The sequence below is a fragment of the Chinchilla lanigera genome, unplaced genomic scaffold, assembly GCF_000276665.1.
Source record: "Chinchilla lanigera isolate Chin_1 unplaced genomic scaffold, ChiLan1.0 scaffold00172, whole genome shotgun sequence".
Classification (NCBI taxonomy): domain Eukaryota; kingdom Metazoa; phylum Chordata; class Mammalia; order Rodentia; family Chinchillidae; genus Chinchilla; species Chinchilla lanigera.
In genome coordinates this window covers 173,845-194,449 of record NW_004955573.1, presented here as the reverse complement: position 1 = coordinate 194,449, position 20,605 = coordinate 173,845, and the positions used below count along the sequence as shown (strand labels likewise).

Below are 20,605 nucleotides of genomic sequence, written 5' to 3'. Positions count from 1 at the left end.
CTCTGGAAACCTTGATGCCATGCTGATTCCTGATCCTCAGTATGTGGCCTGTTCTCTATCTGGAAGGGTTTTCGGATCCTCCCCTCGCCCTTGATATTCTCAGATTTCCCATGTGCCCTTCGGTGCATCCCCTGAGTATTTCAGGTCTGGGATGATTTCTTGTGTGTTTTTCTCTTTTAAAATAATTTCTTCAATTGGATATGGTGGCGCACACCTGTAATCCCAGCACTCAGGAGGCTGAGGCAGGAGGCTGTTGTGAGTTCAAGGTTATCCTAGGCTACATAGTGAATTTAAGGCCAGCCCAGACAGCAAGACCCTGTCTCAAAAGAAAACAAAGTAAAAGAATTTCTTTTCCTTTGTTCTCTCTTCCTGAGTTCTTTTTGTTTAATGTGAGGCTTCCTGTATTGATCTCCCATGTCTCTCTCCTTTCTTTCTCTTCCCTATTTTGTTTTTTTGTTTTGTTTTGCTTTGCTTTGTCTTTTTGAGACAGAGTCTTGCTATGGAGTTCAGGCTGGCCTTGAGCTAATTTTGTAGTCCAGGCTGGTGTCCAATTTACAATGATCCTCCTGCCTCAGCCTCCTGAGTGCTGGGATTATAGGCATGTAACACCACACCCGGCTTCTTCCCTATTTTGTTTCCCCTGATTTTTTTTTTTTTTTTTTTTTTTTTTTTGGTATCAGGAATTGAGCTCATAACCTCAGGCTTGCCAGGCAAGCGCTTATGCCGCTGAGCTATATCCCAGCCCTTAATTTTGATTTTTAATTCTTCTATTGGATGTTCAATTTCACTGTTATAGCTTTTATTTTGCAGGGTTTTCTTGTATTTTCTGTTTTCTCATTGTCTCCTGTGAAGGGTGCCAATCAGGGCAGCACAGAAGTGTGTAATAGTGACCAGGAGCCCAGCATGGTGGTGCACATGCCTGTAATCCCAGCACCCTGGGAGGCTGAGGCAGTAAAATCTGGAAGTTCCAGACCAGCCTGGGCAACTTAGTAACTTGAGGCCCTGTCTCAAAATAAAAAATAAAAAGCGCTGGAGTGGTAGCTCAATGCGAAGGCCCTGGGTTCAGTCCCCAGTGCCCGGGAGGGGGGAGACAGAGCGGCCCAGGCTCCTCACTGTGCCTCCCCTCCTCCCGAGGGCAGCCTCTGAATCCCTCATGGCTTCTCCAGTTTGGATTCTGGTGCTGCTGCTGGGGGCTGTGGACCAGGGCTGCGCGTCTGCTTCTGTCGGGTAAGCTGGGCTCAGCGGGGAACGTGAACCGGGGCAGCTGGGCTGGCTCTGATGAAGGTGGAGGGCGCAGGCGGGGTAAGGAAAAACACAGAGGCCTGGAGAGGGAGGCAGGAGCTCGATGGGAGGTGGCAAGGCTGACTCTGCGGGGAGGGGGACGCTGCATAGCCCCAGGCCTGGAATTGAGTACACGTGCGGTACAGAGGCGGGCGAGGAGGACAGAAGTCGGACCCTCCACAGGGTGAGACTTCAAGCAGGAGGCAACAACAAATGATGGATGAAGCCAGGCATGGTAGCACATGCCGGTGATCCCAGCACTCTGGGAGGCTGAGGCAGGAGATCACAAGTTCCAGCGCCGCCTGGGCAACTTAGTGACTTATTGAGACCCTATCTCAAAATGAAAAATGAAAAGGGCTGGCGATGTAGCTCAGTGCAAAGGCCCTGGGCTTAATCTCCAGTACTGCAAAAACAAACAAAAGCAACCCCACAAATGACAGATGGCTTTGTGGCCCAGAGACTAGGTGAGGGGATTTGAACAAGTAGAATCCGAACAAAGAAAATAAAGTGCCGTTCTAGGCGACCCTCACTGGCCAGGCAGGGGCAAGGGCTTCTCTGTGAAGTCTGCAGGGCAAGGAGCGAGGGTGGGGGCACCTTTGCTGTCCACTGAAGTGTTGGGTTGGGTGTGGCAGGGAACTAGGGACTCATAAAGTCCCTACGTATGGGCAAAAGCTTGGGCTTCTCTGTAAAAGACCTCAACTTGAAGGACAGAGATACCCTGAGGAAACTGAGGCAGCAAATGAGAATTCTCGCCAGGCGTGGTACCCACACCTGTAATCCCGGCACTTGGGAGGCTGAGGCAAGAGTGTCGTTGAGAGTTCGAGACCAGCCTGGACTACAAAGTGAGCTCAAGGCCAGTCTTTACTGTGTAACGAGACCCTGTCTCAAAAAGACAAAAAAAGAGAATTCTAATTCATAGGGAACAGTGCCACCTGGCCTGAGTTATAGCAGGTGGGACACCTGGGGGCGGGAGCTGGTGGAGACAGAAGGGTTGAGGAGGGGCCCATTTTAGGAAACCAGTGAGAACCTCAGGTGAGGAGGCTGTGGATGGCCTTCCCCAAATCATGCAAGATAGGTAGTTTACATTCCCTGCCCAAACACTGAGGAGTAGAAGGAGAAAAAAAGGAGAAAGCACCAGTAAGCAAGCTCTCCACGGTTCACGATTGTGTCTTAGAATTCTCTTTTTTTTTTTTTTTTTTGTCTTGTTGAGACAGGGTCTCACTATGCAGTTCAGGCTGGCCTTGAGCTCACTTTGTAGCCCAGGCTGGTCTCGAACTCGCAACGATCCTCCAGCCTCAGCCTCCTGAGTGCTGGGATTATAAGTATGTGCTACCAGCCTGGCTTAGAATTCTTGATAGTGACAAGAGTGACATTTTTTTTTTTTCTCCAGACCAGAGCCAAGCACACAGAAGTCACCGGACTGGGAATTAGTTGCTCCGAGCTCAAGGGACAACTGTGAGTTGGGATCCAGACTGTTTGAGCCTTCTCTTCCTCCTCAGGAAACCTGTTCTGGTGCCTCATGCCAGTCCCTAGCCCAGGTGGCCTCACAGGTTCCCCTGGGGCAGGGCAATGACATAAACATGGAAGAAATGTGCAAATGCCAGCCCTTGGCCAACAGAGGGCAGAGGGAATGGTAGAGAAACAAAGCCCTGGGAGGCTGAGGCAGGAGGATGGCAACTTCCAGCCCAGCCTAGGTAAATTGGCAAGATTCTTTCAAAATACAAATAAAACTCTGGGCGTGGTGGCGCATGTCTGTAATCCCAGCACTTGGGAGGCTGAGACAGGAGGATCATTGCGAGTTCAAGACCAGCCTCAGCTACAAAGTGAGCTCGAGGCCAGCCTGAACTGCATAGTGAGCCCCTGTCTCAAAAAAGACAAAATACAGATAAATAAATAAATAAATAAATAAATAAATAAATAAATAAACAAATAAATGGGCTGGGGACATATCTCATGGCAAAGGTCTAGAATTCAATCCCCAGTATAAAAAAAAAAAAAATTATGATCCAGAGCAGAGATTTGGGAGGCAGAATCTTTGAAGAGACATTTATAGATGGGCAGTGGGGTGGGCAGAATCACAAGGTCAGGGTGGTACACTGAGGTAGGAGCTGATTCTACTGGACAGATAAACCGTGGCGTGGCAGCACAGGGTGGCTTGTTGGTTTCGTGGTTGGTTTGCTTGTTTGCAGGACTGGGATGGAACCTCAGGCCTTCCCAATGACCTACATCCCCAGCCCATTTTATTTTTTATTTTGAGACAAGTTCTTGCTAAGCTGCTAATTTGTGCAGGTTGGGTGAACTTGCCATCTTCCTACCTCAACCTCTGAGAGTGCTGGAATTACAGGTGTGCCAGGCCCCGCATGGGGCCCAAATCTCAGTGGCGGGGAGGTCTCTGAGTGCAGCGATCCCGGCCCAGCGCACTGTGGTCTGGCCCCGCTCTGCCCTCTGCCCTCTTCTGGACCTAACTGCCACGCTTTCTCCTAGCCATCCTCAGCCAGTGTGATTTTGAGGATGACTCCAAGCCCTTCTGTGACTGGTCCCAAGTGTCCGCAGATGACGGTGACTGGATTCGTACCAGTGGGCTCGCCCCGACTGGTACCTCTGGGCCCCCCGGGGGCTACCCCAATGGAGGTGAGGGGCCAGGAGACCCTGGGGAAAGGGGGTGCGGGTGGGTGAGGGCTGCTGGGAGTGGACCCGGGCACTGAGCTGGGGTGGACGTGGCAGCACTGGGTGGCGGTGGACCGGTTGGTTGGCAGCATCCTGACTCAGCCTCTCCCAGAGGGCCACTACCTGCACATGGAGCCGGGCAGCTTCCCCCGCGGTGGTGTGGCGCGCCTGCTCAGCCCGGTGCTGTGGGAGGCCGGGCCCCTGTGCCTGCGCTTTGCCTACCACGTGTTTGGGCTGTCGTGGGGCACGCAGCTGCGGCTGCTGCTGCTCCCCGGCACGCAGAATGCCCGGCCCACTGTGCTCTGGAAACTCGAGAACACCGAGAGCCCCTCCTGGATGCCCACCGCAGTCACTATCCCCGTGGAGCTCTCCCCACCCAGCCAGGTGAGGCCCGGTACAAAAGCCTCTCCACCGTGGGGAGCTGGGGCCCACGGGATGGGCTGTGACAGGGTGGGCATGGGCCGGGCCGCCGGAATTCTCGGAGCAGAGGCAAAAGCTGTGGCCTCACAGGACCGGGGGTCCCCTCGTCCTCTGTCCCGCAGCTGGTGTTTGAGGGGGTGAGGGGCAGCACAGCCTACCTGGACATCTCTCTGGATGCCCTCTCCATCCGTCGGGGCACCTGCAATCAGGGTGAGTCCCTCTCTCTCCGTGCCTCCTGGGCTCTTTCTCCCCGGCCCCCTGCAAAACTGCCCGCGGCGGCCCTTCCTTCCCACCCTGACGTCCCTGATGCAGCCTCACTCTACGAGGAGCCGTGGGACATACGGTCTGGAGTGACCAACCATTCCAGCTGTGCCCGGGCACTCTCTATCTGAGCGTGGAAAGTCCCATGGTCAAGCTGGCCATGGTGGCACAGGCCGGTAATCTTAGCACTTGGGAGGCTGAGGCAAGAGGATTGCAAGTTTGAGTCCTGCTGGAGAATTTAGCAACACTCTGTGTCAAAAAAAAAAAAAAAAAAAATTGATGAATGAAAGGATGGGGATGCAGCTTAGTGCAAAGGTCCTGGGTTCAATCCCCAACCACCACTACCACCCCACATAAAAGGAAAAAAGAAAGAATCCCACCCCTCAGGAAGCCCTCTCCTCCATTCCAGGGAAACCTGGTTGAGAGGTCCCTCTTGCTGTTACTGCTCCCCCAGTGGGTCCAGAATGAGACCTCTAGGCCGACCTCACAGATTCAAGGGGCACAAACTCAAGCACAGGCCAATTCCAGAGCTGGGTGGAGGGAGCCCAGGCTCACTGGGCACAGGCACCGGGCTGGGCTTCCCATGCTCATGACCTGGCTTGTGGTCCACACGCCAGGCACTGGTGTGCTGGTTGGTAGAAAGGTTAGGAGGTGTCAGGGACCAAGCCAGCAGGCAGTGGGGCCCCCTCTGGCCCCGAAGCAGGCCGTGGCTCAGCGTGGGGCGGAGGCTGGAACTCAGGCTTGGGCCTCCACCCTGGCCGTCGCTCCTCAAGCCGCCGCCTCTCAGAGAAAGCTGCATGGTGCCTTCCGTCCTTCCTTCCTCCCTGCCCCGCAGTCTGCGTGATGCAAACGTGCAGCTTCGACACCTTAGATGATCTCTGTGGCTGGAGCTGGGTCCCCACGGCCTCTGGGGCCAAGTGGAGCCAGTGGAAGGGACCATCGGGGCAGCCGGGCATAGGGCCGGACGACGACTTCTCCAGCCCTGGTAGTGAGTATGACCGTGCTTCTGTCTCGCAGTGACCTCTCTGCACCTCACAGCAGCTGCTGTGGCCAGTTCTCGTGAAGCCCGGAAACCTCAGCCTCTCATAGCTCAGGTTTCCTGGCAGGAAGCAGACTCCAAGCACCTCTCCCCTGGGTTCCCAGACTGCCATCCATCCCTTGCTGCTTGGCTGATGCAGCCCTGCCTGCTCCTCCCTTCCACTGCCTGGCACTGTCTGTTCTCCACGCATTCTCTCCTTGTCTGTAGTGTGCCAGGTAGTGTCCTGGGCACTTGAGAATCAGTGTGCAAAACAGGCAAGGTGACACACACCTGTAATCCTAGCATTCCAGAGTAGGAGGCAGGTGGATCGCTGCAAATTTGAGGCCAGCCTTAACTACATAACAAGACCCTGTCTCCAGGCAGATGGGCAGGCTGTGCAAAGGCCCTGAGGTAGTAACAGAGCTGTGGAGGAAGGAGGGGCTTGAGGCACAGCAAGGGCCATCAAGGACAAGAGTCTGGCTGCTGCTTCTGAAAGGATACCCGGCTCCCTGTGGTAGCACCGGCCTCCTCACCCCAGTCTGGTCACCCCTGGAAGGCTTGACGGTCTCAGTCAGTGATGATGTGGATGTAGCCCTACCTTGGTGCTACCTGATTCCAGGCGGCTGCAAGACTCCCCAGAGCCAGGTCCACATCCTCCTGGGGCCCCATCGCTGCGTCCCTCCCGCCTCCCAGGCCTCTCCTTCTGCAGGTGGCTACTACATGCTCCTGGATCCTAAGAACGCCAAGCCGGGCCAGAGGTCGGTCCTCCTGAGCCCGCTGAGTCACTCAACCGGCTGTCTGACGCTGTCCTTTCACTACATCCTGTGGGCCCAGGCCCCAGGCGCAGCCCTCCTGGTCTACGGCTCGGTCTCAGGTCAGAGGGGAGAAATGGCTGGGTTTGCACCGAGCAGGGTGCATCTTCGAGGGTCGGGCTGACAGGGGGCGCTGGCGAGCCTCACGGTGGAGCGGAGTCTGAGATATGTAGAGGTCACTGGATAGTAGGAAAATAAAGGTGCCATGAGAGCAAGAGAGGAGGATTACTTGCATGTAGGGAATATTATCCAAGGGTTCCTTCTGTGATTTAACCCCTGGGGTGCAGGTTCGAAGTAATTTCTCACTCTCTTTAAACTTATGTGTCCAATTCTTTTATTTTTTTATGTTCTTATTTTTCTTTGATACTGGGATTTGAATCTAGGGCCTTTACACCGGGCTACACCCCTGGGCTTTTTGTTTATTTTTAATTTTGAGACAGTTTCATTAAGTTGCTAAGTTGCCCAGGCTGGGTTCAAACTTACCATCCTCCTGCCTCAGCCTCCCAGAGTGCTGGGATTAGAGACGTGTGCCACCACAGCTGGCTGTATCGCTGATTTTTTTTTTTTTTTTTTTTCCATTGTAGGCAGCATCCGGAAACACACACTCTTCTCAGGAGAACCCAGGGCTACCTGGCATCCTGTTTCTGTTAACTATACAGGACAAGGACAGATCGAGGTACAGAGAGACAAAGGGTCGGGCCCAGGTTCCCCGGATGTTGAAGGAAATTGAAGGTCAGGGCACCAGGAGCAGGGAGGGACCTGGGTCCTCGGGTGGGAAGGTCACGTGGGGGCTTTCATTCCCTCTCTCTGCAGTTCAGCCTGGTGGGCGTGTTCGGCGAGATCCCAGAGCCCGCGGTGGCGGTGGATGAAATCAGCATTGCTCCCTGTGGCGGTGAGAGTGGAAGCCCCAGAACTGGAGGGGGCGGGGAACAGCGGGGAGCGGGCCGGAGTTTCTCCAGCCTCCCTCTCGCACCCACCAGAGACCTTTCCCCAGTGTGACTTTGAAGACAGTACTCATCCCTTCTGTGACTGGACCCGCGGATCAGAGGACAGCGGCCAGTGGGCCCGGGGAAGTGAAAACATGTCTGCCAATGTTGTAGGCCCCTTCGGAGAGGCCCTGTATGGAGGTGAGGAGGCTGAGGCTGGCGAGGGCTGCCGGGTGCCATGGGAGGAGGCGGATGTTGGAGAAGGCGCCAGCCGCTGGCAGATGCTTGCTGGGAAACTGCCCTGAGCTGGACTGAAGACAGCGCCACAGATTTGGTCGAGGATGCTTGCGGCCGAGGGATCACCGAGTGCTGCCCTCACTCAAGAAAATCTAGCCCTCCCACTCCATGGAGCCCAAAGCTTTAAACTCTACTACCTCATTTTTAGCCAAGACATTTGCAGGTGGTGGATTGGAGGTTTGGTTTTCGCTTTCTTTCCTGCCATTTTCAGGTAGAAATCCAACATGGAGTCAGGTGTGAGGTACCGGCCTATAATCCCAGCATTCAGGGAGGCTGAGGCAGGAAAACTGCAAGTTCAAGCCCAGTCTGAGTGACTTAGTGACTTAGGCAGATCCTGTTTCGGAATTAAAAAGTGAAAAAGGATTGGGGATATAACTCAGTGTGAAGGACCCAGGTCCAATCTCTAGTAGCTCAAACAAATAAACAAGAACTCCAACATGGGCAGAGAATAATGCGATGGATAGGACATTCATTTGTCTGCTTAGATGCCATGCAGAAAGCCAGGCATGGCTCCGGCAGAGGAGTCTTATCTCAGCTGTCCCCCTCTTCTGCTAGGTGAGCACTATATCTACCTGGAGACGGACAGGTCCTCCCGGGAGGGACAGTCCTCGAGGCTGGTGAGCCGGCCGTTCTGTGCCCCGGGTAACGTCTGCGTGGAGTTCTCATACCACATGTACGGTCTCGGAGACGGCGCTGCGCTCAGGCTTCTGCTGGGGAGCCCCGCGGGCAGCACCCCCACCCTGCTGTGGGAGCTCATTGGGTCTCAGAAGCCCCACTGGCTGAATGCCTCTGTCACCATCCCTTCGGGACACCAGCAGCCTATGCAGGTAACAGTGTGGGCATGGTCTAGCGGGGCAGGGATGGCTGGGACTGTTGAGACTCCACCCCAGTGGCATTGGGCAGGGACAGGCCCCAAAGGGTTGCTGAGTTGGCAGGGGTTCATTTTCCTTTTTTTAGCCCAGGCCAGCATTGAACTTGCTGCAATCCTCCTGCCTCAGCCTCCCAAGTGCTGGGATCATAGATGTGTGCCACCACATCCAGCCTCATTTTCCCTTCTGTCCCATATTGCTTTCAGCTGATTTTGGAGGCCATCCAGGGGAGCAATGCTGCCTTTGTGGTTGCTGTGGGTTTCATCTTGATCAGTCAAGGGACTTGTCGAGGTAAGGGGACACTCAAGGCCCCAGGAAGAGCCACACCCTACGTGACCACCTTGGCTATCTGTGTATGAACTATGTGAAGTGCAAGCCCTCAGCTGACCCAGGTCTGTAAGCTTAGCCATCTGGGAGGCTGAGGCAGGAGGACTGAAAATTCACGCTCAGCCTGGGCAATTTAGCAACTTAGTGAGAGCTGGTATCCAAAAAAAAAAAAAAAAAAAAAAAAAAAAGGGAATAAAAAGCACCATGGATGTAGTGCAGTGTAAAGGCTCTGGTTTTAATCCCCAGTATCAAGAAAAGAAAAAATAAATCCTCTTGCCAAGAGTTCCACACAACTTATGTGATTTCTATCCCCTGTCCACCTCCCTCTCCCTTGTACCATCAAGGAGCTTACATGAGGAAAGACGTCTTGTGTGTGCCTGTGTGCATGCATGAGTGTGTGTGTGTGTTGTATGGTATGGGGGATTGAATTAAGGGCCTTTACACTGAGCTGCACTCCCTTTTTTTGTTTTTTTTTTTGGTTTTTCTCCGGTACCGGGAACCGAACTCACGACCTTGCGCTTGCCAGGCAGGCGCTTTGCCGCTGAGCTAAATCCCCAGCCCCCCCTTTTTTTGTTTTTTAAATCGGGTCTAACTAAATTGCCCAAGATGGGCTCAAATTTGCAATCCTCCTGCCTCAGCTTCCCAGAGTGCTGGGATTACAGGAATGTGCTACCATGCTTGACGGGTAAACCTGTCTTTGATACCATAGATTTCTGGGATTGGATCCAGAACCCCTTACCTAGCATTCATAAAGATAGGATGAATATTCTGTTTGTTTTCATGTTTCTTGTGCCCCACACAGTACCCGACATACATTGGGAGCACTGTTTGTTGAGTGTTAGTGAAGTGAAAGGCAGTTGGGTTGGAGTGTTGAAGGAAAGGTTACTAAGTTGCCTCTCCATGCCCACTCACTCCAGGTTTTTTTGTTTTTTATTTTGGTCTTTTTGAGACAGGGTGTGTCGCTATGCAGTTCAGGCTGGGCTTGAGCTCACTTTGTAGACCAGGCTGGCCTCGAACTTGCAACAACCCTCCTGCCTCGGCCTCCCGGGTGCTGGGATTACAGGCATGCGCCACCACACCTGGCTCGCCCACCCTGATTTGATGTGAATAAAGAGGGGGTATGATTTTGACTGAATTCAAGGATTTCTTTTTCTTTGCAGCACCGGTGCCAGCAGCAGTGCTTCCTACCACTTTCCCCACAGAAGAGCCAGTAGTCTCTACAGAAAAACCTGCAATCCCCATAGAAGGACCCACTGTACCCACTGAACAAACCACTGTCTGCAATGAGAAACTCTCTGTCTGCACTGAGAAACCCACTGTCGCTGTAGAAGAAACTACTGTCCCACCCAAGGAGACCACCCTCCACCTGGCAGAGATCACCATTCCTGCTGACAACATCCCTGCCTCCAGCGAAGAGCCTGCTGTCCTCACTGAAGTGACCATCATTACCACAGAAGGACCCACCATCCCCACCAAAGAACCTGCTGTCCGCATAGAACAACCCACCATTCTTATTGAAAATACCACCCCCCCCACTGAGGAGACCACTGTCCCCACAGAAGAACCCTCCACCCCCACTGAGGAGACCACCGTCCCCACAGAAGAACCCTCCACCCCCACTGAGGAGACCACTGTCCCCACAGAAAACCCCTCCACCTCCACTGAAGAGACCAGTGTCCCCACAGAAAAACCCATCATCCCCACTAAAAAGCCCAAAGTGTGTCCACCCTCTTGCCCTAGCTCCACTCTCCCGCCCACTGTGCCAACAGCCATGGCGATGCCTCCGGAAACTCCAAATGCCTCCATGACCAACATGGCGCCTGCCACCACTAGAAACCCCCTCCCAGGTAGGAGGGGATAGGCACTGGGCACAAGGCTGAGAGAAGGGAAAGGCTCTTGTAGTTGTCTCAGTGGAGAGCGATCCAGGCCCCTCCTGAGCTGGAGACAGCAGGGTAGGAGAGGGTGACCGTGGGAACCAAACACAGCTGCTCTCCTCCGCCCCTGTCTTTTTTTTTTCAGTACTGGGGATGGAATCCAGGAGCTTCACACTAAGCTGCATCCCCAGCTCGTGTTTATTTTTTATTTTGAAACAGAGTCTCAGTAAGTCACTAAGTTGCCCAGGCTGGTCTTGAACTTACATCCCCCAGCCTTAGCCTCCCAGCATGCTGGGATGACAGGTGTGCGCTACCACACCTGGTCTCTTCTTATGATTTGTTTTTTTGAGGGTTTTTTTTTTTTGTTTTCTGTTTTTTTTGTTTTTTTGTTTTTTTGTTTTTGGTCTTTTTGGGACAGGGTCTCTCGCTATGCAGTTCAGGCTGGCCTTGAGCTCACTTTGTAGCCCAGGCTGGCCTCAAACTCGCAACAATCTTCCTGCCTCAGCCTCCCAAGTGCTGGGATTACAGGCATGCACCACTACGCCTGGCCTCTTCTTACGTTTTAAAACAGAAATGTAGTTTGTTTACTACACAGTTTGCTCCCTCCCACCCTTTTCGTGTGCTGAAGATGGAATCTAGGCCTCACCCCATGCTAAACTCATGCTTTGTCACTGAGCTGCACCTCTAAGCCCTCACCCCTGTTTTGTTTTTTGAGACAGGGTCTTCCTGTGTAGTTCAGGCTGGCCTTGAACTTGTTTTGATCCTCCTGTCTCAGCCTCTTGAGTGCTGGGATTACAGTGTGCACTACCACACCTGGCCCCTCACCCTTTTAAAGTGTACAGTTCAATGCTTTTAAATGTATTCCAAAGGTAGTGTAACCATCATCATTTTTCGTGTGTGTGGTACTGGGGTTGGAACCCAGGGCCTTCACACAGCTGTATCCCCAGCCCTTGTTTGTTTTTTTATTTTGAGACAGACTCTAAGTCACTAAATTGCCCAGACTGGGCCTCTGGCTTTTTTATTTTATTTACTTATTTATTTTTTTGGTACTGGGAACAGACTGGGCCTCACATTTGTTATCCTCCTACCTCAGCCTCTCAGAGTACTGGGATTCCAGGTGTGTACCCCATTGTCTGGCCCATCATCACTTTCTAGTTCCAGATATTTTCATCATCCCCAAAGCAAATCTCGGGGCTGGGGACATAGCTGAGTGGCATAAGTGCCTGCCTGGCAAGCTCAAGGTCCTGAGTTCAGGTTCCCTGTACCAAAAAAAAAAAAAGCAAATCTCTTCTCCCTCAGCAGTCACTCTCTATTATTCCATCTCCTGAGGCCCTGGTGATACTAATCTTCCCACAACCTGTCCTGGACACTTCCTGTACATACAAGGTGGGAGCCTTTGTGCCAGGCTTTGTCACTGAGCCGATGTCCTCAGAACCGGACCCTAACTGTGTACCTGGGTCAGAACCTCACTCCTTTCGGAACAATATGTGCCTCCTTTTTAGGGAGGAACTGAAGTTTAGGGCTGGGGCATGGTCAGAGAGGCTCCTGGGAGCAGCTATGGAGCAGAGGCTTGATGGAGGCTGTGTCTTCCCTCAGTGAGCTGCCCCTCAGATGCCCACTACGAGCCCTGTGCGTGCCCAGCGTCCTGTGAGAGCCCCAAGCCCAGTTGCGGGCTGCTCTGCCAGCCGGGCTGCGTCTGCAATCCTGGCTTCCTGCTCAGTGCCAGCCAGTGCATCAATGCCTCGTCCTGCAACTGCATCTACGGCGATAAGAGCTATAAGGTAAGTGAGCCGGGCCGCTGCCGCTCCTGATGGGGCTGAGATGGAACACCTGGGCCCTGCCGCATTTGCTTCCGGGGTGAGATGAACTTGGACAGTCCAGAGGGCTAGTTCAAGGCTGTGCTCAGTGAGGGTCTTGCTGTGTAGTTTAGGCTGATTTTAAACTTATTATGTAGCCCAGGTGATCCTCCTGCCTCAGCTGCCTGAGTGCTGGGAATACAGGTACCACCCTTGGCTCAGTATGTGCTCTTTGATGACCTTCTTTGCTCATATTATGATCTTGGTTAAGCTTTCACCTTGGCCCAATGTCATGGGCAGCTGTACCGAAGAGCCAGTCACCCGTAGTCCTGTGCTAAATGTTTCTTTCAGTCTTAATATTCCTATAATTAGGGCTGGGAGTATAACTTCGGGATAGAGCACTTACCTATCATATCACAAGCAAGGCCATCGCTTACACACACACACACACACACACACACACACACACACCCAAAAACAAAAAAGCTGGGGATGGTAGCACATAGCTGTAATACAAGCAGATTTGAACCTAACCTTAGGGTAACTTACTGAGACCCTGTCACAAAATAAAAAATAATAAAGGGCTGGGGCCAGGTATGGTGGCACACACCTATAATCCTAGCACTCAAGAGGCAGAAGCAGGAGGGTTAAGAAACCAAAAGCAGGGCCAAGGATATGTCTCAGTGGCGCAGCGCCTGCCTAGCAAGTGCAAGGTCCTGAGTTCGATTCCTGATACCAAAAAAAAAAAAAGCAGGGGAGGGGCTGGAGGTGTAGGTCAATGGGAAGGGTTCAATGCTTAGTATGAGGAAAAGATTACCAGTGAGATGGTCTACATTTGCATTCCCTGCCCTGTATTAAATCTTCAAAATCTGATGTGTATACTATACATTGTGCCTTTGTCTTTTTTTTTTTTTTTTTTTTTTTGTCTTTTTGAGGCAGGGTCTCGCTATGCAGTTCAGGCTGGCCTTGAGCTCACTTTGTAGTTCAGGCTGGTCTTGAACTTGCAACGATCCTCCTGCCTCAGCCTCCAAGTGCTGGGATTACAGGCGTGCGCCACCACGCCCGGCTGCCTTTGTCATTTTGGACGGACCACATTCCAAGAGCTCAGCAGCCTTACATGGACTGGCCGGTGGCTGGTGGCTGGTGGCCAGAAAACTGGACCAATCTCCAGCCTGGCAGACCTGAGCTTGAACCTGGGCTGCAGCATCCATTTGCCAAGTGGCCCTGAGCAAGTTACTTTACCTCACTGGGAGCTGAACCCAAGGCCTCCCCACTGAGCTGCATCCCCACCCCTCTTCTTAATTTTTATTTTATTTATTTATTTATTTTATTTATTTATTTTTTTGGTACCAGGAATCAAACTCAGAACCTCATGCTTGCCAGGCAGGCACTTTACTGCTGAGCTATATCCCAGCCCTTATTGTTTACTTTGTGGCTGAGTAGCTGAGTTGCTTATGCTGGGTTTGACTTTGCTATTCTCCTGCCTCAGCCTCCTAGAGGGTGGGGATTAAAGGCCTGCCCCACCACACTTGACTTTTTACCATTTTTATTCTGTTTCTGTATCTGTGAAAGTGTGCAAAGTGAGATTTCCTGCCTCATATAAGATTGCTGTCTGAGTGAAATTAGATTCTGACATAGTACTAATTACTTAATAAATGTTCGTTATTGGCATTCATGGTTTGTGATAAATATCATATACAACCTGTTAATTAAAAGTGCAGTAAGCTACTCATTAGTGTCCAGAGCCATGTCTCAGCGGCAGGTGTCTGTCCTGCCCTCTGGTGGCAGAGCTTTTGCCGACCTCCCCAGGGACCGGCTTCTCCGCAGCCCCTCTAGCCCCCTCCTGGTGTGCCAAGTGGAGTCGCTGCTAGGATCGGCTCACTGCTGCCTGGGTGGACAGCGCACAACACCAGCCTCAGGGCTGTCTTCCCCTGCCCGGGGGGCAGCGTTAACTAGCACAGGCATCAATGTGTGCCATGAATCTCTGCTGTGTAGCAGTTTCTGCCACCCTGGCAACGGGCTCCTCATAAATAGGGTAGGCATCTTGCATTTCTGATGCTCCCAGCCTGCTGTGGTGGTATATGTCTGTAATCTCAGCAGTCTAGGAGGCTGAGGCAGGAAGATCGATAGTTGGAACTCAGCCTGGGGAATTTAGTGACATAGCAAAACCCTGTCAGTTGATAGATAGATAAATAAATAGATAGATAGATGATAGATAGATAGATAGATAGACAGATAGACAGATAGATCTATTATAGATAGGCAGGCATAATGGCACACACCTGTAATCTCAGTACTTGGGAGGCTGAGGCAGAAGGATCATCATGATTCCAAGGCCAGCCTGCACTACAGAGCAAGACCCTGTCTCAAAAAAAGAGCAGGTGTGAGAGTGGGGAGCTGGGAATGTAGCTCAGTGTAAAAGCCCTGGATTCAATCCGTAGGACCATAAATTAAAAAGCAAACAAACAAACACACGAATGCTTCCAGACTCAGAGGGGGCACATGGGATCTTCACTGACTTACTGAGTGACAGCTGTCTGTTGTGACATGCCCGGGTCAAGATGGGGAGTAAAGACAGTCTCTACCTGGATGCTTACAATCAGTCACAAAAATAAACGTAAAAGTACAGTTGTGGTAGGTCAGTCCTCAGAAGGACAGTCCCCAGAGTAATGAGGGTCACCTGGTTGGGAGGTCTCAGATGTCTTCCTAAGGCAGCGCCCTTGAGCTGAAGTATGCTGGTTGCCAGGGAACAGGAAAAACAGGAAGGGAAGAGCAAGCAGAGATTCAAGTGTGGCCTGTGCAAATGTCCTGTGGCTGTCAGGGACTGTCAGGTTGGTGGTGGAGAGAGGCCATGGGAGTGCGTTTATGTGTACATGGGACTCAGAGGGAGAAGTCTAGACAGAAGGACTTGAGAGATACAGCTTTGTGACTTGGACTCCTTGCTCCCAGCCTGGGGAGAAGTGGTTCAGCCCCAACTGTACCAAGCGCTGCAGCTGCTGGCCGGGCAGCAGGATGGAGTGCCAGCCCTCTCAGTGTGGGACACACACTGTGTGCCAGCTGAAGAATGCCCAGTATGGATGCCACCCATATGGTGAGTGCCTCCCTCCCTGCCTGCTACTGAGGGGTTGACACTAGGGTCTTATGCCCTCCTTGGAGTGGAGGAGCTGCTGTGTCATCAGGCAGGAAAGCCGGGATGTGGGCCCAGCCTGAGGCGGCTGTGGGAAGCAGCTTCTGGGTCCCCCGTCTCCTCGGCAGGCACTGCCACCTGCTTGGTGTATGGAGACCCTCATTACGTCACCTTTGACGAGAGGCACATAGCCTTCACGGGCAAATGCACGTACATCTTGGCCCAGCCCTGCCACAACTCCACAGGTAAGGCCTTTGGGTGCCAGCCACGGCCTGGGGGTCAAAACTGCTGGGCACTGGGGACTGTGGGTGGCAGAGCCTGGATGGGAGCAGGTGGGTACAGGAGACCGCACTGAAGCAGTGTCCTCTGTAAGGCAGAGGTTGCCCTGTTGCCCCGAGGCAGGCTGTCAGCCTTAGAGCTCTAGAGAAAGTGCAGTGTAACCTATCATTTGTCAGCTGGGTGTGGTGGTACATGCCTGTCACCCCAGCACTTCAGGAGGCTGAGGCAGGAGGGTCCCAAATTCAATCCCAGCCTAGGCAGCCTAGTGACGTAGGGAGACCATTTCTCAAAATAAAATGAAAATAAAGAAGGTCTGGGGGTCGGGGGCAGGGATATAGCTCAGTGGCACAAGGGGCAAGCGCTTGGCAAGCGCAAGGTCCTGAGTTTAATTCCTGGTACCGGAAAAAAAAAAAAAAAAAAAAAAAGGTCTGAGGGTGTAGTTCAGTGCAGAAGCCTTGGGTTCAATCCCTGGTACTGCACTGGGAAAACAAAAAGATCACTGAATGAGTCCCTGGGTTCTCTTTCTTCCTGTCTCCACCCAGAGCCATTCTTCAGGGTGACTGCAAAGAATGAGTACCGGGGACAGGAAGGTGTGTCCTGCCTGAGCAAGGTCTACATTACTCTGTCTAAGACCACCGTCACTCTCCTCAAAGGCCGACGCATAATGGTGAGCCCCGTGCCCGCGCGTCTCTGGGGAGGCCACCAGGCCACCCTGCCATCCCTGGGCCGGCCGAGGGACAGACCCGCGTAGGGTGCTGTGGAGGATGTCGTGCCTGCCAGTTGCAGATATGGGCGTCCCAGGTCCTCCTTGACCTCCAGATCAATGTCTCTCCCCTCTTCCTGCCCTTCCTTCTGTCAGGTTGGGGACCAAAGAGTCACCCTGCCAGCCATGCCTGCTAAAGGTGTCTTTGTGAGTCCAAGCGGGCGATTTGTGGAGCTGCAGACTGCGTTTGGTCTGCACGTGAGGTGGGACGGCGAGCAGCAGCTGTTTGTCACTGTGTCCAGGTGAGGGCTGGCCCCGTTGGGCAGCTGCTTTGCCAGCTGTGCACCCCGCTCCTGGGCTCTCACCTGCCATGTAACCTTCCCTTCCAGGCACTAATGCTCAGCCACGTCGGGGCCCCGCAACAGGCAGGAAGCTGCGAGCGCCCTTGGGTCAGGGAGGCGGGTGGAGGGATGTGCACGCACAGAGAGCTTGGGCCTGTGCTGCGAGGATCATGTACAGGCTCCTCTTCGGGCCTGCTCTTTAGGGAAATGGACAGACTTTATCCAAACAGTGACCAGCACGTGCAAAAACCAGCTGGAGTGATTTAGGGCCAGCTGGGGGTGTTTCATGGCTGGATAACCTTGTGGGTGAGCAGCAGGGGCACAGAGAGAACGTAGAGACAGCTCAGGGTAAGGCCCACAGACTCCTCATGGGGCCGGCACCTGGCGTGGAGTCCATGCCAGAGTAGGTACTTTTTCTCCCCCTTTACTGCAGAACTGGGGATTGATCACAGGGCCTTTGCACTAAGCTACACCCCCAGCCCTTGCTAAGTTGCACATCCAGGCTATGCGTGAAATTGGGATCCTCCTGCCTCAGCCTCCCAGACTGCTGGGATTATAGGTGTACAGCACCATGCCTGGCAGGAGTAGGTACCTCTTAATCCCCCTCGCGCCTTCCCTCACTGGGACCCCTCAGATGGCTGAACACCTCCTCCCTGATTCATGCCACCCCCTCCCGGGCCCCACAGTACCTATGCTGGCAAACTCTGCGGTTTCTGTGGCAACTATGATGGGGACAGCAGCAACGACAACCTGAAGCCAAATGGTAACCCAGCACAGGATGATGAGGAGCTGGGGAACAGCTGGCAGGTAGCCGAGGATGAGGACCAGGAGTAAGTAAGGAGCCCTCATGGGGTGGCCTGGTCCCCTTCTCCACCTTCCTGGCCTTTGCTGCCTTCTAAGACCCACTACAACCTACTGAGGTGGCTGAGGCAGGAGGATCGCTTGAGCCCACAACTTCGAGGCCAGTCTGAGCAACAGAGAAAGGCCCTGTCTCAAAAAACAGAGAAACCACAACTGAGTAGCATTGTCTCTTTCCTTTTGCCTGTCTGGAGACCCCAGGTGTAGCCCCTCTCTTCGGGCTGAGGGTTCCACTGTCCTCTCAATCCTGCCACCAGAGTAGCTGTTGGCTGGGGCTTCAGAGGGAGGCCAGCCTTGGCCCTGAGCGCTGGGCTTTGTGTTTTCCAGGTGCCTGCAGAACGAGGAAGACCTCCCGACCTGCGACGCGGTCTTGAAGCGTACCATTTCGGGGCCCAGGTTCTGCGGCGGCCTGGTGGACTCCAGAGGACCATTTGAGTAGGAGGAGGGCAGGGGGCAGGGGGTCCCCCGGGGGGCAGGAAACCGAGCTCCCTCCTGCTCACCCAGCCTCTCGCCCAGGGCCTGCTTGCTGCACATGAAGGCCTCTCCCTTCTTCGACAACTGCATGTTGGACCTGTGCCGCTTCCAAGGGCTCCGGGCAATGCTGTGTGCCCACCTGTCGGCCATGACTGCGGCCTGCCAGGATGCTGGCTACCCCGTGAAGCCCTGGAGAGGACCCCAGTTCTGCCGTGAGTTGTGTCTGGAATCAGGGGAGACGATGTGGGACCTTCAGATGCAGACAGGGCATAAAAAGCGGGCTTGATTGGAGAGGAGGGTAGGCACTTAGCCTGCGTGAGGTCCATCATCAAATAATACACAGGGCTAGCATCGAAGCCAGGCGAGGTGGTACATGTGCTGAGACCTCCCACACACACTTCCGCGTGAAGACGGGGCGGTGGGCAGAGCTGGAGACATCCCTGAGCACATCACGGTCACTTGCAAACCCCGAAAGCTGGCTGGGTTGCTTTCTCTCTCTTACTTATTTTTGTGGTATTAGGGATTGGAACGAGGGTCTTCACACTCAGCTATATGCCCCCCCCTCTTTTTTCTTTTTTGAGACAGGATCTTGGTAAGTCGTTAAGTTGCCCAGGCTGGGCTTGATTTTGCAATCCTCCTGCCTCAGCCTCCCAAAGTGCTGGGATTGCATGTGCACACCATCATTGCCTCCCCCATCCCACCTGTCTGCTCCTCACTTGAGTGTCTCCCTCCCTGCTCTACAGCCCTGGCCTGCCCCCGCAACAGCAGGTACTCCCTGTGCGCCAGTCCGTGCCCAAACACCTGCCACCCAGCCTTCTCCAGCAAGCCGTGCGTGGGCCCGTGTGTGGAGGCCTGCGAGTGCAACCCGGGCTTCGTGCTCAGTGACCTTGAGTGTGTCCCCTGGACCCAGTGTGGGTGCCGCAGCTCCTCAGGGCACTACTTCAAGGTGAGTAGTTGGAGTGACTCTCAGTCCTGTAGCTGGAAAGGACTGGCTCTGGGCCTGGGGCCTGCATTTGCAGCATCTGGCTGGGCGCTCACTTCTCTTTCTCTTTTTGGGGGGGCCTTAGAGCTGGAGCCCAGGGCCTTCTCACGCTAGGCAAGTACTCTCCCACTGAACCACACCCAAAGCTCTGCTCTGGATTCTTTATCAAACTCTTGTTCCATGGGCGGCCTCCCAGCCACTTCTGCCCATTGGAATTTGTCATATCCCTTGGGGCCCTGTTGAACGGCACAAGTCAGAAAAGATCTCAAGAAGCCAGGTGTGGTGGTGCATACTTATAATTCCAGCTCTCTGGGAGGCTGAGGCAGGAGGACTGCAAGCTGCAAGTCCAGCCCAGGCAATTTAGCCATTTAGTAAGACTTTGTCTCAAAATAAAAATAAAAAAGAGCTGGCGGGGGCAGGCTGGGGATTTAGCTCAGTGGCACAGCACCTGCCTGGCAAGTGCAAGGTCGTGAGTTTGATTCCTGGTACTGGAAAAAAACAAAAACAAAAACAAAAAAGAGCTGTATCTCCTTGAAAAGGTCCTGGGTTCAATCTCTAGTACCACGGAAGGAAGGAAGGGAGAATTTCTAGGAAAGAGACATTTTCCTTCTAGCTAATTACTGAATTTCTCACATCTAGCAAAATACAGACAGATAAGCATCAGTTAAAATAGTAAATGAACAAAGAAATGGTCTGGGTGCTATAGGCGGTATGATGTAATATAAGGGAAATACTGTAACTTCCAACCAGCTACATGTCCAAAACACTGAGCTCGTGTTCTCTGAAATCGAGGAATGGGCTAGGCATAGTGGTGCATGCCTTTAATCCCCGAACTTGGGAGGCTGAGGCAGGAGGACTCTCATGAATTCAAGGCCAGCCTGGGCTACATAGCGAGTTCAAAACCAGCCTGAACTATCTAGTGAGACCCTGTTTCAAAAAAAATTAATTAATTAAATAAATAAATAAATGAAATTGAGGGATAAATTCTAGGAATGATATAGGGGAAATGCTACATGTCAGAATACTGGGTTTGTGTCCCCTGAAGTCAAAGAATGAATTCTAAGGAATAACAGAGGTGAAGAGTAGGAAAATTTATTGGAGGAGAGGAACGAGGAATAGGAAAATTTCCTGAGAGACAGGAGGGGCCCCGAATGGGTTGCCAATGAGCCCACCTCTCAAAGGAGGTTTTAATAGAGCAAAATCATGAGGTGGGTACAACGTGGGTCAAAATTACGATCAACCAATAAGATAGCAAATATAGTTGCTTAGGTAATATTTTTTTTTTTTTTTTTT

The 20,605-nt window shown here is 52.9% G+C and overlaps 1 protein-coding gene across 2 annotated transcripts in view; it reads left to right on the top strand.

Moving 5' to 3' along the window:
* Zan (zonadhesin) overlaps positions 1–20,605 on the top strand; it is a 41,619-nt gene continuing 21,014 nt past the window's right edge. Inside the window, exons 1-23 of one of the 2 annotated variants that reach the window (XM_013509449.1) lie at positions 1–39; positions 1,135–1,227; positions 2,672–2,736; positions 3,766–3,912; positions 4,061–4,332; positions 4,491–4,578; positions 5,465–5,617; positions 6,357–6,521; positions 7,044–7,135; positions 7,273–7,351; positions 7,440–7,586; positions 8,238–8,509; positions 8,758–8,842; positions 10,039–10,725; positions 12,349–12,533; positions 15,498–15,639; positions 15,804–15,920; positions 16,497–16,621; positions 16,814–16,959; positions 17,685–17,828; positions 18,184–18,291; positions 18,373–18,542; positions 19,074–19,276. In XM_013509449.1, the coding sequence (XP_013364903.1) occupies positions 20–39; positions 1,135–1,227; positions 2,672–2,736; positions 3,766–3,912; positions 4,061–4,332; positions 4,491–4,578; positions 5,465–5,617; positions 6,357–6,521; positions 7,044–7,135; positions 7,273–7,351; positions 7,440–7,586; positions 8,238–8,509; positions 8,758–8,842; positions 10,039–10,725; positions 12,349–12,533; positions 15,498–15,639; positions 15,804–15,920; positions 16,497–16,621; positions 16,814–16,959; positions 17,685–17,828; positions 18,184–18,291; positions 18,373–18,542; positions 19,074–19,276 (3,705 nt within the window). In that variant the 5' untranslated portion in view covers positions 1–19. The other variant, XM_013509448.1, reaches the window with a different exon arrangement.